Raw genomic sequence first — 19179 nt, forward strand, 5'->3', positions numbered from 1 at the left:
ATTTATTTATTTATTCTGAAAATGTTCTCAACAAAACATCTTTAGTTACCATTAAAAATCTAAATACTGTACAGTGCAGTCTCTGTGTTTCTAACCCCCTCAACGGTTTGACTGTAAGAAAGTCCACAGTTCATTTTTTTTAGTTGTTAAACTTGGTCACTCATTAACAGAGCAGAGAAAATGAAAGTACAACATGAGGACACACAAGTTCACCAACAAAGACACATTCAGAATATTATCTTACTTTTTTTACTGCTAAAATGAAAAGTTTGATTAACTTGAGGCATTCACTTTTGTTTTGTTTTATTATGTTAGCAAACTTTTCATTTTATACTTTATTTTTTTATTTTTAATAATTTCATATTTCTGTAAAATTGTGTTTAATTGTCAGATTCCAATTTGTCACACATAATTTGAGACAGAATTAAAATCTTGATGAACAGCAGCCCCACAATTTATAAATAAATTCATTGAAGTCTGTTACAAAAGATTAAAAAAAAGCCATAAAAGAATAAAAGGGGGTGGGTTTAGAGTACAGTCGGTTTATTCATTCTGCACTTTGAGCCTGCAGCCTTCTTTTCCTTGAACACCTGAAGGGACTAAACCAGGACACACACATCAGGTACGTCTGATTCGTTCAAGAAAAAGAAAAAACGTCTTTATTTGGATTATTTAAGAAATATTTTTTAACATTATTGTAACATTTAGTTTTTTTGTACAAACTGTATTTTCCTTGGAAACCTTTTGAACAAAGCAGTTTGATTTTGTAGATCCGATCACTTGCGTCCAATGCACAAAATGAGGTCATCGTCTGTCGTTGTAATGATGACCGGGTGAATCATCGTGTGCAAGAACAAAAGATTTCAGCAATTTAGAAAAACCAACAAAAAATTAAAATTCTTTTTTTCTATTTTCTGAAATCTTTTGAAAATGATTACAGCTTTGCTTTATTGAAAAGAGTTTTAGCCATTTCTTTTTCTTCAGAGCTCTAAGAGCGTTTTTATTTTACGGTGCTTTGAGACGTTATTCAGACTTTATTGGTGCAGTTTATAACTGACCTGTTTTATTTTACTTTCAGCATTACAGGATGACAAACATGAAGTACGGACACCGCTGTGACTTCAGGGCATTGGTCATCATTCAACACACTCTGGTCCTCGTTATTTTGACATATTCTTGTGGAGGTAAAATACATATGTGTTGTTGTTAGAGCTGTGTTGACGGCGGGCTCGTCCCTTGTGTATAAATGTTTTAGTCAAGGACTAGAGAAGAATAAGAACATACTCATTGATTATTTTGATTTCATCAAAGAGTTTTAGATCATGGTCATTCTGTATGAAGCTACAAGCTAACCAAAGAGCGCCAACATTAGCATGCTAACGTAACAGGCTGCAGCCCCTCCAGTATTGATTGGATTGATTGGGATTAAGTCCTTCCATGTGAGGCTGTTTGTTATCTTGTGTCCCTTGTTCACATGATTGGACACATTTCCATTTCTCATCCAAATTAATGATGGTTATTTCCAGTTCACATTTCTTATTGACACATCACTATTCCAAGACTTAAAGGGCAGAAAATGTGATTTAATTAAATGATCCTGGATTAAAACAAATTAAAGTCCAATCTAAATAAAACATGTTTTTTTCCTTTAGGTCATTCTCAGCTGATTGGTACGTCTCAGCCAATAGTGGCAATAGTTGGTGATGATGTCATTTTGCCTTGTCAACTTGAGCCTGCTGTGGATGCTCGTGAAATGACGGTGGAGTGGGCAAGACCTGACCTGAACCCCAAGTATGTCCTCTTGAGGCGAGATGGCACAGAGCTTCAGCAGGACAAACATCCATCGTACAAGGGGAGAACGTCACTGTCTGAAGATAAACTGAGGTGTGGAGACATTTCAATGAAACTCACCGACGTGAAACGCTCTGATTCGGGAGCATACAGATGTCTTATTCCTGCAACCAAGGAAGAACATGTCATCAAGCTGACTGCAGGTAAGTTGGCATTCATCCATTGTGCTCCCATTACTATTCTGCAGAGAAAGGAACGTTAGTTAGGTTGACCAACAGGGGTAAACATTTCCTTACGTTATCTGGGATGAATGCTTGTCTTCATTGAAATGGTTGCATTGGTTCAATCTGTCTTAAACTGGACTTTTTCTAACCAGCCTTAAAGTCTTCCAGCCTTTCAGGTTAGTTGTAATACTTTGTCATACTTTGGTTGACCACTAGCTTGGATTTTCTTTCTTCTGCCAAATGTTTAACCTGACTACTTCTATGGACATTTCTCCACTTCATTAGGTTCTGTATCTTTACCGACGGTGATCATTTCCAAGTCCAGCAGTGGAGTGGATCTTCATTGTGAGTCTGAAGGCTGGTATCCAAAGCCTGAGGTGTTGTGGCTGAACAGTGAGGGAGTCCTCCTCCCTGCTGGATCTACAGAGACCGTCACAGGTCCTGATGGTCTCTTTACTGTCAGCAGCAGAGTGACTGTGGAGAGGAGACGCAACAACAAGTTCACCTGTAGAGTCACCCAGAACAACATCAACCAGACCAGAGAGGCACACATCCATGTTTCAGGTCTGATGAATTATTAATCAGTCATTGATGTTGTCACTTCTTCAGTTGGTGTTGAGCTCTGTAAAGTAATTTAAAATGTGTTTTATGGTTTCAGATGAGCTCTTCATGGTCCAGTCTAGTTCTATCATCCGCATCACCATCTGTGTCGGTGTGTGCGTCGCGTCGATCGTTGCACATGTTGTTGTGAGGAAATATGAACAAAACCAGAGTAAGAGTCCTATTTAAAGTTCTTCTTTCACAAAGTTATTTTGCATCAGTTCTGTTGAGAGTCAAAACATCCAATGTGATCTCTTTTCTTTTAATGTAGAAAATAAAAAGCATCATGAGGGAGAGACCGGAAGAAGAAACACACAGAATATAATGTTCATGCACGACACTGAACATCAGCTTCTGTTGGAGAAAATAGACGATGGAGATCAAACCAGGACTGGAAATGAGAAGATGAAGTTATTAGATAATATGAAGACTGAACTTGATGAGAAGTTAGAGAAGAAAGAGGAAGAACTGGAACATGTTCAACAGGTGATCACAACACTGACAAAGCAGAAGGAGGATCTGAAGATACTGAGAAATCAAATCATCTCACTACAGCAGGAAGACAAAGTTCAGATAGAGACGAACCAGAAGAAACTTGATGACACCTCTGCTATTTATGTAAATTACAAGCTCAAACGTGAAAAAGCCAAACAGGATCTGGAGACGAGACATAAAGAACATAATGAACTGTTGAAGAACACAGAGAGACAACTGGAGTCAACAGATGCTTTGATTAACAAAATGACTGAGAGGAAAGGGAAACTAGAGAATGATAAGGAACAAATCAAAAAATACCTGAAAGAAACAGAGAGAAAGAGAGAAGAGGTTCAGGAACAGATTCAGAGAGAAGAGGTTCAGAAACAGAAAGAAGAGGAAGAAGACAATCAGAGGAAACATCCATCAGAGCAGCCGGAGGAAGAAGAGAAGACAGAGAAACAACAAACACAGCCACCAGAGGGAGAGGAGGAAATAAATAATCCTTTTTCCAACACTTAAGGTTCAATAGTTTAAAAGAATCTTTTCTTCATCCACTGTGTTATTAGCTAAAATAATCAAACATGAATCATTGTGGACCAGATGTGACCTCAGTGAAGTTTGGTCATTACTGAAGGTTGTGATTTATCTTGTGTGATTTTTTAAACTTCATATCCTGTATGGATCCATGATTTGACTTTTAATACATGTTTAGACGTTTTTTATGATTGATTTAAATATGTTGTTGTTTGATTCAGAGTAAAATAAATCAGATTTTCTGCAGTTTTCCAGCTGCCATGGTTTTATAAGAGATGTCATTGGTTTTTTTTATGTGTTTTTTTATTTTGAAAAACTGATCATGTTGATGCTGTTGAAGAAAATATGTCTTTAAAGAAAAAGTAATAAATGAATCTCAGTCATGACTTCTTCTAATTTCATATCAAGATTTTAAATGTAGACACAATAACTATTGTTGGAATACACAAATAATAAAATAATTCTGTAAATGCATGCAGTTATTTTAAATCCTACACCAAGAGAAAAACGTGAGGTGTTTTCAGTCTAAACACTTCTGGGGACTTCTGTCTGAATTCACACACATGATACCAACTCTGAAGCAGGGACTAAAAGGTTCCTCTAAACAGAAATAGTTCTGGTTCCTGTGATGGGGAATCAATAAAAAAGGATTTCCGAGATTTATGAAAAAGTTTCTGCAGTCTGAAAACGCCTACAGGGAGCTAATAAAGACCAGTTTTTGTAAATCCACATGCCGTCAGACTAGTGAGGATCAGGATTACAGTTGAAGGACGTGACACGTCTTGTTTAGCCATTACAGACAGTTTATTGTAAAAGAAAGTGACACTGTGAAGCTGTTTCTCATTAAACTTTCTTCTGTTGTGACCGTTCAATGATTTTCTAATTTTTCATTTCTTTGTATTTTTTTTTTTTTCCTGAATTGATCCCTGTTTACACTCTGATGGACATGCAACACACACATAGGCTGAAATGTACTTATACACAAACAGGATCCTATGGACATGCACTGACAGAGAGATGTCAGAGTGACTGAGCTGGTGGGGGCATTCGGTTAAACACACCCCTACAGGTCGGGACACAAACACACTCTTACTGGTTTACCTTACAAACAGAGGACCATCAATCCACACTGACCAAATGACGACCCCTTTTTCTGCTTGTTCTTAAATGTTATTTTATTTCATTTGATCGAGGTTCCAGCATCCTTTACATCTATATCTGCTTTCAAGTGGGTTCAGAAGAACTGTTTTTTCCATGTAACTATGGACACACAACCAGAGTGGGGTCCACATTCACGACTGAGATTAAAGACAAACAGATACAGAAAATAAAAAGGAAAACTAGTGAGGATCAGAATTACAGTTAAAGGATGTGACTCGTCTTCTTTAGACATTACAGACAGTTTATTATTTTCCAGTCCTGATGGATATTTTCGGCTTATTTTAAATAATCACACACACAGAAACACACCCATGCACACACACAGGTTTCATAGCTTTATGAGGGGTATGTGCACAATTGGCTTATATACGTTGTTAGTCATCATCACCATGTCTAGTCAGCACCTGAATTATCAGTCAGTTAAACTTGTCATTTTTTAATATGCTCATGATGCTGACGAATTAATGCATCTGAACTGTAACACCATTAATGTCCACTAGGTGGGGCTATAATGTTAATTTATTGAAGAGGGAGCCTGTATATACTGCAGTGGAATTGGCATTACACACACACACTTGATGTATAGAATTTATGTAAAAGCTTACTCAGCCCTGTAAATTAGCTTTATATTAAAATTGATTAAATGTGCTTTTATTCTGAAAATATTCTCAGCAAAACATCTTTAGTTAGGATTAAAAATCTAAATACTGTAGAGGACAGTCGCTGTGTTTCTAACCCCCTCAATGAAATAAAATAAAAAGTTTGATTAACTCGAGGCATTTACTTTTGTTTTGTATTTTATTGTGTTAACAAAGTTTTCATTTTATACTTAATTTTTTTATTTTTAATAATTTCACATATCTGTAAAAATGTGTTCTGGGGAATTGTCCGATTAAAATTTGTCACATAATTTGAAGCTAAATTAAAATTATTTCAAAAGTTTATTGAAGCCTGTTGCAAAAGATAAATAAAAGCCATAAAAGAATAAAAGGGTGTGGGTTCAGAGTACAGTTGGTTTATTCATTCTGGACTTTGAGCCTGCAGCCTTCTTTTCCTTTAACACCTAAAGGGAATAAACCAGGACACACACATCAGGTACGTCTGATTTGTTCAAGAAAAAACTTTTTAAACATAGTAGTTTGATGTTGTAGATCCGATCACTTGCATCCAATGCACAAAATGAGGTCACCATCAGTCGTTGTAATGATGAACAGGTGAATTATCGTTTGCAAGAACAAAAGAGAGAAAATATTTCAGCAATTTAGAAAATCCAACAAAAAAATCAAGATTCTCTCTTTTTTGTTTTCTGAAATGTCCCATTTTTTGGAAAATGATTACAGCTTTATATATTGAAAAGTGTTTTAGCCATTTCTTTTTCTTCAGAGCTCTGAGAGCATTTTTTATTTTACAACGCTTTGACACGTTTTTCAGACTTTATTGGTGCAGTTTATAAATGACTTGTTTTCTTATACTTTTCAGCATTACAGGATGACTAACATGAAATACGGACGCCGCTGTGACTTCAGGGCATTGGTCATCATTCAACACACTCTGGTCCTCGTTATTTTGACATTTTCTTGTGGAGGTAAAATACAAATAGATGTTGAAAGGCCTTCATGAGCGTAATTATACTTTCATATTGCATGGAACTGTAAACCTTTTTAATTTGGCTAAATGTTTGCTGAAAGTAACTAGCAAAGTTTGAATTAGTAAGCCAATTTTTAAATATTTAATTTCGTTGGGTTTTGCAATTTTTGAGAGAAATTTGTGAATGAGTCTCTGGGTCCTGACTGTCTACAATGAGGGAGAAGCTCAAGTCCAGCTCGCTGTGTTGTTGTCAGAGCTGTGTTGACAGCGGGCTCGTCCCTTGTGTATAAACGTTTTAGTCAAGGACTAGAGAAGAATAAGAACATACTCACTGATTATTTTGATTTCATCGAAGAGTTTGAGATCATGGTCATTCTGTGTCAATTTACATGTAATATGAAGCTACAAGCTAACCAAAGAGCGCCAACATTAGCATGCTAACGTAACAGGCTGCAGCCCCTCCAGTATTGATTGGATTGATTGGGATTAAGTCCTTCCATGTGAGGCTGTTTGTTATCTTGTGTCCCTTGTTCACATGATTGGACACATTTCCATTTCTCATCCAAAATAATGATGCTTATTTCCAGTTCCCATTTCTTATTGACACGTCACTATTTCAAGACTTAAAGGGCAGAAAATGTGATTTATTTAAATGATCCTGGATTAAAACAAATTAAAGTCCAATCTAAATAAAACATGTTTTTTTCCTTTAGGTCATTCTCAGCTGATTGGTACGTCTCAGCCAATAGTGGCAATAGTTGGTGATGATGTCATTTTGCCTTGTCAACTTGAGCCTGCTGTGGATGCTCGTGAAATGACAGTGGAGTGGGCAAGACCTGACCTAAACCCCAAGTATGTCCTCTTGAGGCGAGACGGCACAGAGATTCTGCAGGACAAACATCCGTCGTACAAGGGGAGAACGTCACTGTCTGAAGATAAACTGAGGTGTGGAGACATTTCACTGAAACTCACCGACGTGAAACGCTCTGATTCGGGAGCATACAGATGTCTTATTCCTGCAACCAAACAAGAACATGTCATCAAGCTGACTGCAGGTAAGTCTGCATTTATCGTTATCATTGTGCTCCCAGTACTACTTTTCAGGTACGGTAGTTAGGTTGACCAACAGTGGTAAACATTCCTGACATTAGCCTTAAAGTCTTCCAGCCTTTCAGGTTAGTTTTAATACTTTGTCATGCTTTGGTTGACCACTGGCTTGGATTTTCTTTCTTCTGCTAAATTTTTAACCTGTCTACTTTTATGGACATTTCTCCACTTGATTAGGTTCTGTATCTTTACCGACCGTGACCATTTCCAAGTCCAGCAGTGGAGTGGATCTTCATTGTGAGTCTGAAGGCTGGTATCCAGAGCCTGAGGTGTTGTGGCTGGACAGTGAGGGAGTCCTCCTCCCTGCTGGATCTACAGAGACCGTCACAGGTCCTGATGGTCTCTTTACTGTCAGCAGCAGAGTGACTGTGGAGATGAGACGCAACAACAAGTTCACCTGTAGAGTCACCCAGAACAACATCAACCAGACCAGAGAGACACACATCCATGTTTCAGGTCTGGTGAATTATTAATCAGTCATTGATGCTGTAACTTCTTCAGCTCTGTAAAGTAATTTAAAATGTGTTTTATGGTTTCAGATGAGCTCTTCATGGTCCAGTCTAGTTCTATCATCCGCATCACCATCTGTGTCGGTGTGTGCGTTGTGTCGATCGTTGCACTTTTTGTTGTTGTGAGGAAAAATGAACAAAACAAGAGTAAGATTCCTTTTTATTGTTTTTCCTTCACAAAGTTATTTTACATCAGTTCTGTTGAGAGTCAATTTGTTAGACAGAAAAAAACCCAATGTGATCTCTTTTCTTTTAATGTAGAAAATAAGAAGCATCATGAGGGAGAGACCGGAAGAAGAAACACACAGAATATAATGTTCAGACACGACACTGAACATCAGCATCTGTTGGAGAAAATAGAAGATGGAGATCAACCCATGACTGGAAATGAGAAGATGAAGTTATTAGATGACATAAATGCTGAAGTTAATGAGAAGTTAGAGAAGAAAGAGGAAGAAGTGACAAATGTTCAACAGGTGATCACAACACTGATGAAGCAGAAGGAGGATCTGAAGACACTGAGTAGTCAAATCATCTCACTACTGCAGGTAGACAAAGTTCAGATAGAGAACAACCAGAAGAAGCTGGATGACACCTCTGTTTTACAAAAAGACAAAAAGAAGAAGAAACGTAAAAAAAACAAACAGGATCTGGAGACGAGACAGAAAGAACATGAACAACTGTTAAAGAACACAGAGACACAACTGGAGTCAACAGATGATTTGATTAACAAAATGACTGAGAGGAAAGGGAAACTAGAGAATGATAAGGAACAAATCAAAAAAAACCTGAAAGACACAGAGAGAAAGAGAGAAAAGGTTCAGAGACAGATTCAGAGAGAAGAGGCTCAGAAACAGAAAGAAGAGGAAGAAGACAATCAGAGGAAACATCCATCAGAGCAGCCAGAGGAGGAAGAGAAGACAGAGAAACCTCAAACACAGCCACCAGAGGGAGAGGAGGAAATAAATAATCCTTTTTCCAGCACTTCAGGTTCAAAAGTTTAAAAGAATATTTTCTTCATCCACTGTGTTATTAGCTAAAATAATCAAACATGAATCATTGTGGACCAGATGTGACCTCAGTGAAGTTTGGTCATTACTGAAGGTTGTCATTTATCTTTATGATTTATCTTGTGTGATTTTTTAAACTTCATATCCTGTATGGATCCATGATTTGACTTTAAATACATGTTGTTTAAAATGTTTAATGATTGATTTAAATATCTTTTTGTTTGATTCAGAGTAAAATAAATCAGATTTTCTGCAGTTTTCAAGCTGCCATGGTTTTATCAGAGATGTTTTTTTAAATGTATTTTTTATTTTTAAAAACTGATCATGTTGATGCTGTTGAAGAAAATGTGTGTTTTTAAAAAAAAGGTAATAAATACATTTCAGTCATGACTTCTTCTCATTTCATATTAAGATTTTAAATGTCGACACGAGAACTATTGTTGGAATACACAAATAATAAAATAATTCTGTAAATGCATGCAGTTATTTTAAATCCTACTCCAAGAGAAAAACGTGAGGTGTTTTGAGTCTAAACACTTCTGGGGACTTCTGTCTGAATTCACACACGTGATACCAACTCTGAAGCAGGGACTAAAAAGTTCCTGTAAACAGAAATAGTTCTGGTTCCTGCGATGGGGAATCAATAAAAAAGGATTTTCTAGATTTATGAAAAAGTTTCTGCAGTCTGAAAACGCCTACAGGGAGCTAATAAAGACCAGTTTTTGTAAATCCACATGCCTTCAGACTAGTGAGGATCAGGATTACAGTTGAAGGACGTGACTCATCTTGTTTAGCCATGACAGTTTATTGTGAAAGAAAGTGACACTGTGAAGCTGTTTCTCATTAAACTTTCTTCTGTTGTGACCGTTCAATGATTTTCTAATTTTTTTTCATTCCTTTGTATTTTTTATTTTATTGAATTGATCCCCAAGAGAAAATTAGGTGTTTGCACTCTGGTGGACATGCAACACACACTTAAGCTGAAATGTACTCACACACAAACAGGATCCTAGGGACATGCACTGACAGAGAGATGTCAGAATGACTGAGCTGGTGGGGGCATTCAATTAAACACACTCGTACAGGTCGAGACACAAACACACTCATACTGGTTTACCTATCAAACAGAGGACCATCAATCCACACTGACCAAATGACGACCCCTTTTTCTGCTTGTTAAATGTTATTTTATTTCATTTGATTGAGCTTCCAGCATCCTTTACATCTATATCTGTTTTCAGTTTTTTTCATGTAACTATGGACACACAACCAGAGTGGGGTCCACATTCACGACTGAGATTAAATACAAACAGAGACAGATAATAAAAGGAAAAATGGGCAGAGTCCAGTCCTGATGGATCATTTCGGCTTATTTTAAATAATCACAGACACACACAAACATACCCACACACACACACAGGTTTCACAGCTTTATGAGGGGTATGCACAATTGGCTTATATAAACTATTAGTCGTCATCACCATGTCTGGTCAGCACCTGAATTATTGGTCAGTTAAACGTATTTTTTAATATGTAGGCTCATGATGCTGAGGAATTATTGCATCTAAACTGTAACACCATTAATGTCCACTAGGTGGGGCTATAATGTTAATTTATTGAAGAGGGAGCCTCGATATACTGCAGTGGAATTGGCATTACACACACACACTTGATTTATAGAATTTATAGAAAAGCTTACTCAGCCCTGTAAATTAGCTTTATATTAAAATTGATTAAATGTGCTTTTATTCTGAAAATTTTCTCAGCAAAACATCTTTAGTTAAGATTAAAAATCTAAATACTGTAGAGGACAGTCGCTGTGTTTCTAACCCCCTCAATGAAATAAAATAAAAAGTTTGATTAACTCGAGGCATTTACTTTTGTTTTGTGTTTTATTATGTTAGCAAAGTTTTCATTTTATACTTTATATTTTTATTTTTTAATAATTTCACATTTCTGTAAAAATGTGTTCTGGGGAATTGTCCGTTTTCAATTTGTCACATAATTTGAGACAGAATTGAAAATATTTCAAAAGTTTATTGAAGTCTGTTACAAAAGATAAATAAAAGAATAAAAGGGGGTGGGTTTAGAGTACAGTCGGTTTATTCATTCTGCACTTTGAGCCTGCAGCCTTCTTTTCCTTGAACACCTGAAGGGAATAAACCCGGACACACACATCAGGTACGTCTGATTTGTTCAAGAAAAAAAAAATGTGTTTATTTTGATTATTTAAGAAATATTTTTTGAACATTATTGTAACATTTAGTTTTTTTGTACAAGCTGTATTTTCCTCAGAAACCTTTTAAACATAGCAGTTTGATTTTGTAGATCCGATCACTTGCGTCCAATGCACAAAATGAGGTCTTTGTCAGTCGTTGTAATGATGACCGGGTGAATCATCGTGTGCAAGAACAAAAGATAGAAAATATTTCAGCAATTTAGAAAAACCAACAAAAAACTAAGATTCTTTTTTTCTATTTTCTGAAATCTTTTGAAAATGATTACAGCTTTGCTTTATTGAAAAGTGTTTTAGCCATTGACACATGACAAGTTATTCAGACTTTATTGGTGCAGTTTATAATTGACTTGTTTTATTTTACTGTTTTTATTATTTTACAGCATTACAGGATGACAAACATGAAGTACGGACACCGCTGTGACTTCAGGGCATTGGTCATCATTCAACACATTCTGGTCCTCATTATTTTGACATATTCTTGTGGAGGTAAAATACATTTGTGTTGTTGTTAGAGCCGTGTTGACGGCGGGCTCGTCCCTTGTGTATAAACGTTTTAGTCAAGGACTAGAGAAGAATAAGAACATACTCATTGATTATTTTGATTTCATCGAAGAGTTTTAGATCATGGTCATTCTGTTTCAATTTACATGCATTATGAAGCTACGAGCTAACCAAAGAACGCCAACATTAGCATGCTAACGTAACAGGCTGCAGCCCCTCCAGTATTGATTGGATTGATTGGGATTAAGTCCTTCCATGTGAGGCTGTTTGTTATCTTGTGTCCCTTGTTCACATGATTGGACACATTTCCATTTCTCATCCCAAATTAATGATGGTTATTTCCAGTTCCCATTTCTTATTGACACGTCACTATTTCAACACTTAAAGGACAGAAAATGTGATTTATTTAAATGATCCTGGATTAAAACAAATTAAAGTCCAATCTAAATAAAACTTTTTTTTTCCTTTAGGTCATTCTCAGCTGATTGGTACGTCTCAGCCAATAGTGGCAATAGTTGGTGATGATGTCATTTTGCCTTGTCAACTTGAGCCTGCTGTGGATGCTCGTGAAGTGACAGTGGAGTGGGCAAGACCTGACCTGAACCCCAAGTATGTCCTCTTGAGGCGAGACGGCACAGAGCTTCAGCAGGACAAACATCCGTCGTACAAGGGGAGAACGTCACTGTCTGAAGATAAACTGAGGTGTGGAGACATTTCACTGAAACTCACCAATGTGAAACGCTCTGATTCGGGATCATACAGATGTCATATTCCTGCAACCAAAGAAGAACATTTCATCAAGCTGACTGCAGGTAAGTTGGCATTCATCCATTGTGCTCACAGTACTACTTTTCAGGTACGTTCTTAGTGCTGCATTTGATACGGTGGACCATAACATACTGCTGGACAGACTTGAAAACTGGCTTGGAGTTTCTGGAACTGCCTTAAAGTGGTTTAAATCTTACTTGCAGGACAGGGTCTACACTGTGTCTGTTGGTAATTATGAATCTGAGCATGTGAAGATCACCTGTGGAGTTCCTCAAGGTTCCTTCCTTGGGCCGCTTTTATTTAACATCTACATGCTCCTTCTCGTTCAGATCATGGAATATTACATTGTTTCTTATCATAATTATGCAGATGACACACAGCTCTATATATCAGTGTCAACGAATGACCATAGTGCCTTATACTCACTGAGCAAGTGCATCAACGAAATCACTGAGTGGATGTGTCAGAACTTTTTACAACTGAACTCAGAAAAGACTGAGGTGATTGTTTTTGGCCCTAAAGAGGAAAGGTCAGAGGTCAGCACTTGTCTTGAATCCATGTCCTTAAGAACAACAAATCAAGCCAGAAATCTTGGTGTGATTATGGACTCAGACCTCAAATTCAACAACCACATTAAGATGGTAACAAAATCAGCTTATTACCATCTGAAAAATATTGCAAGAATCAAGGGTTTTCTGACCAAACAAGATTCAGAAAAACTTGTTCATGCTTTTATTTTCAGCAGGCTGGATTATTGTAACTGTGTGTTTATAGGCCTTAGTAAAAAATCTGTCCGACAGCTGCAGCTGATCCAGAACGCAGCAGCCAGAGTCCTCACCAACACAAAGAGGGTGGAGCACATTACACCTGTGCTTCAATCACTGCACTGGCTGCCTGTGTGTCAGAGGATCGACTTTAAAATCTTACTACTGGTCTATAAAGCATTAAATGGTCTAAATACATGTCAGATCTACTTGTAGAATGTAAAACATCCAGACCGCTCAGGTCCTCAGGAAGAGGTTTACTCAGTGTTCCCAGAGTCAGAACTAAACAAGGTGAAGCAGCGTTTAATCACTACGCTCCTCACCTGTGGAACAAACTCCCTTAACAACTGAGGACTGCCGGCACACTCAACTCCTTTAAATCAACTCCTTTAAATCAGGCCTTAAAACTTTGTTATTCGCTCAGGCTTTCAATTAGAAATATACTGTCTTCCTTACTGCAACACATTCTTCCTTTTTTAATAGTTTTGACAGTTGTTCCTTTATCGAGTATTTTCATTTTCTTCCCCGTCTTTTAATGATGTATTTTGCATTCTTTTTTTTTTTTTAAAGGTTTATTTTTGGCCTTTTTTGCCTTTATTGATAGGAAAGTGGGTAGAGTCGGAAAGGGGGAGAGAGTGGGGAGAGACATGCGGGAAATGGGCCACAGGCCGGACGCGAACCCGGGCCGCCCGCGCGCGAGGACTGAGCCTCAATGCGTGGGGTCGTGCGCACTGCCGCTGCGCCACCGGCGACCCCGTATTTTGCATTCTTTCCTTAAGCTCTGTTTTAATGTTTTTATGTTTTTATGTCTGTAAAGCACTGTGAATTGCCTGTCTGAACAGTGCTATATGAATAAACTTGCCTTGCCTTACGTTAGTTAGGTTGACCAACAGGGGTAAACATTTCCTGACATTATCTGGGACGAATGCTTGTCTTCATTGTATTGGTTCACTTTGTCTGACATTGGAGTTTTTCTCTGACAGCCTCAAAGTCTTTAAGAAGTTCATACTCCTAATTCCAGCTTCGGTTGCAGAATATTGTTTCTTCTATCGTGTTAGAAAACATCCTGTTATCACGCATTTTACCTAGCTACCTGAATGACACAACTTGAAGCCTTCAAACAGCATTGAATTTAAACAACCTCAGCTATCGAGGAAGCACAATGGGCTTACTTGGGAACTGACAAGATGTCGTGTTTTGGCTGCTCACAGGCTTGGATTTTCTTTGTGTTCCAAATGTTTAACCTTTTGGACATTTCTCCACTTCATTAGGTTCTGTGTCCTCACCGAGCGTGACCATTTCCAGGACCAGCAGTGGAGTGGATCTTCATTGTGAGTCTGAAGGCTGGTATCCAAAGCCTCAGGTGTTGTGGCTGGACAGTAAGGGAGTCCTCCTCCCTGCTGGATCTACAGAGACCATCACAGGTCCTGATGGTCTCTTTACTGTCAGCAGCAGAGTGACTGTGGAGATGAGACGCAAAAACAAGTTCACCTGTAGAGTCACCCAGAACAACATCAACCAGACCAGAGAGACACACATCCATGTTCCAGGTCTGATGAATTATTAATCAGTCATTGATGTTGTCACTTCTTCAGCTCTGTAAAGTAATTTAAAATGTGTTTTATGATTTCAGATGAGCTCTTCATGGTCCAGTCTGGTTCTATCATCCGCATCACCATCTGTGTCGGTGTGTGCGTCGCGTCGATCGTTGCACTTGTTGTTGTTGTGAGGAAATATGAACAAATCAAGAGTAAGAGTCCTCTTTATTGTTTTTCTTTCACAAAGTTATTTTACATCAGTTCTGTTGAGAGTCAGCTGATTTAACCTCAGGCTTTATAACATCTGTTGAGGGTTTATTACTTTACTTAGACGGTGGCCACTTTCCAACAATCTGTCAAGTTATATCAATATCAGTTTTATGTGACTACTACTTACCACCCTGAATTCTCTCTCCCAAAAGGAAGACAACATATTAAATTAGATCAGAACTAAACTCATGCGTTTTCTTTTAATGTAGAAAACAAGAAGGACCATGACGATGAACCTGACTTTGGAGAAAGACAAAAGTTGAGACACAACACTGAACTTAATGAGAAGTTAGAGAAGAAAGAGAAAAAACTGGAACATGTTCAACAGGTGATCACAACACTGACGAAGCAGAAGGAGGATCTGAAGATACTGAGAAATCAAATCATCTCACTACTGAAGGAAAAAACGGTTCAGATGGAGAAGCTCCAGAAGGAGCTGCATGACAAAAGTTTTTTATTTGCATCAGAAAAAGATAAGATATTGGAACAGAACAAAGAGCGTCTGGAGACGAGACAGAAAGCACATGATGAACTGTTGAAGAACACAGAGACACAACTGGAGTCAACAGAGGCTTTGATTATCAAAATGACTGAGAGGAAAGGGAAACTAGAGAATGATCAGGAACAAATCAAAAAATACCTGAAAGAAACAGAGAGAAAGAGAGAAGAGGACGAAGACAATCAGAGGAAACATCCATCAGAGCAGTCAGAGGAAGAAGAGAAGACAAAGAAACCTCAAACACAGCCACCAGAGGGAGAGGAGGAAATAAATTTAAATGTAAATCATTTTTCCAACACTTCAGGTTCAATAGTTTAAAAGAATATTTTCTTCATCCACTGTGTTATTAGCTAAAATAATCAAACATGAATCATTGTGGACCAGATGTGATCTCAGTGAAGTTTGGTGATTTATCTTTATGATTTATCTTGTGTGATTTTTTTTTAAACTTCACATCCTGTATGGATCCATGATTTGACTTTTAATACATGTTGTTTAAAATGATTAATGATTGAATTTAAATATCTTTTGTTTGATTCAGAGTAAAATAAATCAGTTTTTCGGCAGTTTTCAAGCTGCAATGGTTTTATAAGAGAGGTCTTTTTTTATATGTATTTTTGTATTTTTAATAACTGATCATGTTGATGCTGTTGAAGAAAATGTGTGTTTTTAATGAAAAAGTAATAAATTATTTTCAGTCATGACTTCTTCTCATTTCATATTAAGATTTTAAATGTCGACACGAGAACTATTGTTGGAATACACAAATAATAAATTAAATCAGTAAATACATGCAGGTATTTTAAATCCTACACCAAGAGAAAAACGTGAGGTGTTTTCAGTCTAAACACTTCTGGGGACTTCTGTCTGAATTCACACACATGATACCAACTCTGAAGCAGGGACTAAAAGGTTCCTCTTAACAGAAATAGTTCTGGTTCCTGTGATGGGGAATCAATAAAAAAGGATTTCCTAGATTTATGAAAAAGTTTCTGCAGTCTGAAAACACCTACAGGGAGCTAATAAAGACCAGTTTTTATAAACCCACATGCCGTCAGACTAGTGAGGATCAGGATTACAGTTGGAGGACGTGACGCGTCTTATTTAGCCAGTTTACTGTGAAAGTAAGTGCCTTGCTCAAGAGCAGTTCTCAGGAAGTGGACTAGCCTCTCTCCAGCGACCAGACAGATTTCCATATTTTGGTGCGCCCCGGGAGTTGACCTGTCTTCCCTCCAGTTCCAAACCCAAGTCCTTACAGACTGAGCGACTGCTGCTCAATGCAATAAAAGAATCACATTCTCGTGGCAACCTCTGTTAATGATTGTTATACAGTAGCACATTTACCTTTAGATCAAAAGTCCATTTCCTTTGATTATTTTCTTGTCTGCGAGAAAAGGAATCAACAGGTAGGTGTAATTTACAAATTCTATTAATATCAGTGCTTATTGAAATCAAATATAAGTTCATGTTTGCATTTTGTGAAGAAACGGATCAAAGTGAGATCTCATTTGAATCGCACAACGCTTGCTGACTAACTTTTACTTTCTCAAGCAGTTTGAACAAACCAATGATGATGGGGAGGACAGACCTACGGTCTATAAATCCATGAAAATAATACACCGTAATATCACACATACATATGTAAAAGTTGAAGATCTTAAATGAGAGATCAAGTGTTAATGTTTTAAACTGTCAGCATCACGTCGGCATCATACTGTGAAATGTTTGCTTCTGAGATCTGAAACATGAAACCACTGAGGCTGTGCATGAGCTATAACATAACTGTATGCTCTAAATGATGTGTTTAGTTCTTCAGTACATCATAATCTTTATTTAGCTCAGTCTGGTCATTTTATAGAAAAACACAGATTATAATCCAGGTTTAGTTTTGCGGGCGTGGCTACCATGGCACCTTGGAAAACGTTGAGTACAGTTTAACAGAAAAGCACTGTGCCTGTTTTTATTGCTGGCCATAATAGTCATCCAGAATTTTTTTTTTACAAGTAGAGCGTCTCAATACCTTGATATTATCTTGTTTCTGATTGATCACCACTCCTTCCCCTCAAGCCCCGCCATCTTGTTTAAATATCGTGGCATGTGGCACCAATAGCAACATAGCAATAGCTAAAAAGCCGGACATGAGGACAACACATGGGGGGCTCAAACAATGATAAGAGGTTACTTCTACAGCCTAAAGTTGTTAGCCTGAAATCAAAACATTAAAAAAATAAGATTTCCATCAAACACATTTTATCTTGAACATTTCTGATTTCATTATCAGGCCTCCAGGATGCGTCACATGACAGTCTTCATCACTTTCCTGCTTCTGCTACTACAAACATGTGAAGGTAACGTTTCTTTTGTTTGCTAGCTTATACGTCGAAGGTTCAGAGTTTGTTCTGTCTTAATGTAGACGATCACATACGAAGCAAATACACAAACAATGTGACTGCAGTCAGTCTTTAGGTTTACTGGTGTCATGTTTGAACGACTCATTAAAATCTGGCTCAAATATTTATGTTGATTGTATCTGAAGTTATGAAAGTACAATTCTATAGACTGGTATAGTCATGACGTATTTTTGTAGGCCAACCCGAAAAAATGGCGCCAGTGGTTCCCACGAAAATTCGCCTATGGGATTTTTGCATTGGATTTTGGATCATTGCAGAAAATAATCTCTGTGTCAAACACATGTTTCTGATGCGTTGCTTTTTTGTTCAGCGGGATAATCTTTACAGATGAACATCATTTATATGAAGTTTGAAGAGTTAATGCAGTCGAGAGAAGTAAAAAGCTAACGTTGTGCGCTAGCGAACTACACCGCGGTCAGTTTATAATGACGTCACGACCGCTTCATCGATCTAATCAGTGGATTTGACAAGACTGCTAAACGTTAGCTTAATAAGTTGTTTATTAACCTAATATTTGCAAGAACACTATAAAACATGACTAGAGGCTGTAAGGTGGATTAGGGAGAGAGTTCCCGGCGTGATGACGTTTAATGTCTGCAACAACCACTGTAGTTTCAGTTAGCTACTCGTTAGCAACCGCCGTTTAAAGTTTGCGTAAAAACTTTCAAATTCACAAGTGGGGTCTTAGCTAACGTAGTTTATCTCGTCTAACAAAACGTCAACATCTCGTCAGCTTGTGTTAACCACAGACCTTATTTCAGGCGTCTAAACACAAACCCATTCAAAATCCCCATTGACTTTTAGAGTTAGGAACCCATGGCGCTAAAATGCTAACTCACTTCCTGGTTTAAGGACTCAAAACTACACCAGTCTATTGTAGAATGAGAAGCATGTACCAAACTGTTACACGTCATGACACTCAGACAGGACTTCCTCATGTGATCAATGATCAACCAGTCTGTGACTCTCAGTTCACTGGACTAAATCTCTTTTCCAGGTCTCCTTGAAGTAATCGGTTCACCTGAACCAATACTGGCGGTTGTTGGTGATGACATCATTTTGCCATGTCACCTAAAACCTGGCATCAATGCTGCTTCTGAGACTGTAGAGTGGACCAGACCAGACCTGGACCCAAGATTTGTACATGTGTGGCGTTCAGGTCAAGAACTAATACATGCCCAACATCCGT

At 37.7% G+C, this 19179-nt stretch overlaps 1 protein-coding gene and 2 long non-coding RNA genes across 3 annotated transcripts; all 3 read left to right on the top strand.

Moving 5' to 3' along the window:
* The first annotated feature begins 6216 nt into the window (after window positions 1-6216).
* Window positions 6217-9375, top strand: LOC306841410 (uncharacterized protein). The gene is made up of 5 exons (XM_079371298.1): window positions 6217-6372; window positions 7088-7429; window positions 7659-7937; window positions 8021-8137; window positions 8252-9375. Exons 1-5 carry the CDS (start codon window positions 6276-6278, stop codon window positions 8992-8994), a joined length of 1578 nt encoding a protein of 525 aa, XP_079227424.1. The 5' UTR covers window positions 6217-6275; the 3' UTR covers window positions 8995-9375.
* Window positions 9376-14728: 5353 nt separating this feature from the next.
* On the top strand, window positions 14729-15446 carry LOC306841885. The gene is made up of 3 exons (XR_013781605.1): window positions 14729-14822; window positions 14906-15022; window positions 15290-15446. It is a non-coding gene; the product is annotated as an uncharacterized lncRNA (long non-coding RNA).
* Window positions 15447-16958: 1512 nt separating this feature from the next.
* Window positions 16959-19176, top strand: LOC306841411. Its single transcript, XR_013781509.1, has 3 exons — window positions 16959-16985; window positions 17861-17927; window positions 18988-19176. It is a non-coding gene; the product is annotated as an uncharacterized lncRNA (long non-coding RNA).
* Window positions 19177-19179: the final 3 nt, after the last annotated feature.

This window comes from Symphodus melops, assembly GCF_947650265.1.
Source record: "Symphodus melops genome assembly, chromosome: 20".
Lineage (NCBI taxonomy): Eukaryota > Metazoa > Chordata > Actinopteri > Labriformes > Labridae > Symphodus > Symphodus melops.

What these genes read in the sequence shown, in the direction of transcription:
- LOC306841410 (XM_079371298.1), top strand. Translation starts at nt 6,276, where the DNA reads ATGACTAACATGAAATACGGACGCCGCTGTGACTTCAGGGCATTGGTC. An exon ending in TTTGACATTTTCTTGTGGAG is followed by an intron (nt 6,373 to 7,087) that starts GTAAAATACAAA and finishes TTTTTCCTTTAG; the next exon opens with GTCATTCTCAGCTGATTGGT. An exon ending in GAAAAATGAACAAAACAAGA is followed by an intron (nt 8,138 to 8,251) that starts GTAAGATTCCTT and finishes CTTTTAATGTAG; the next exon opens with AAAATAAGAAGCATCATGAG.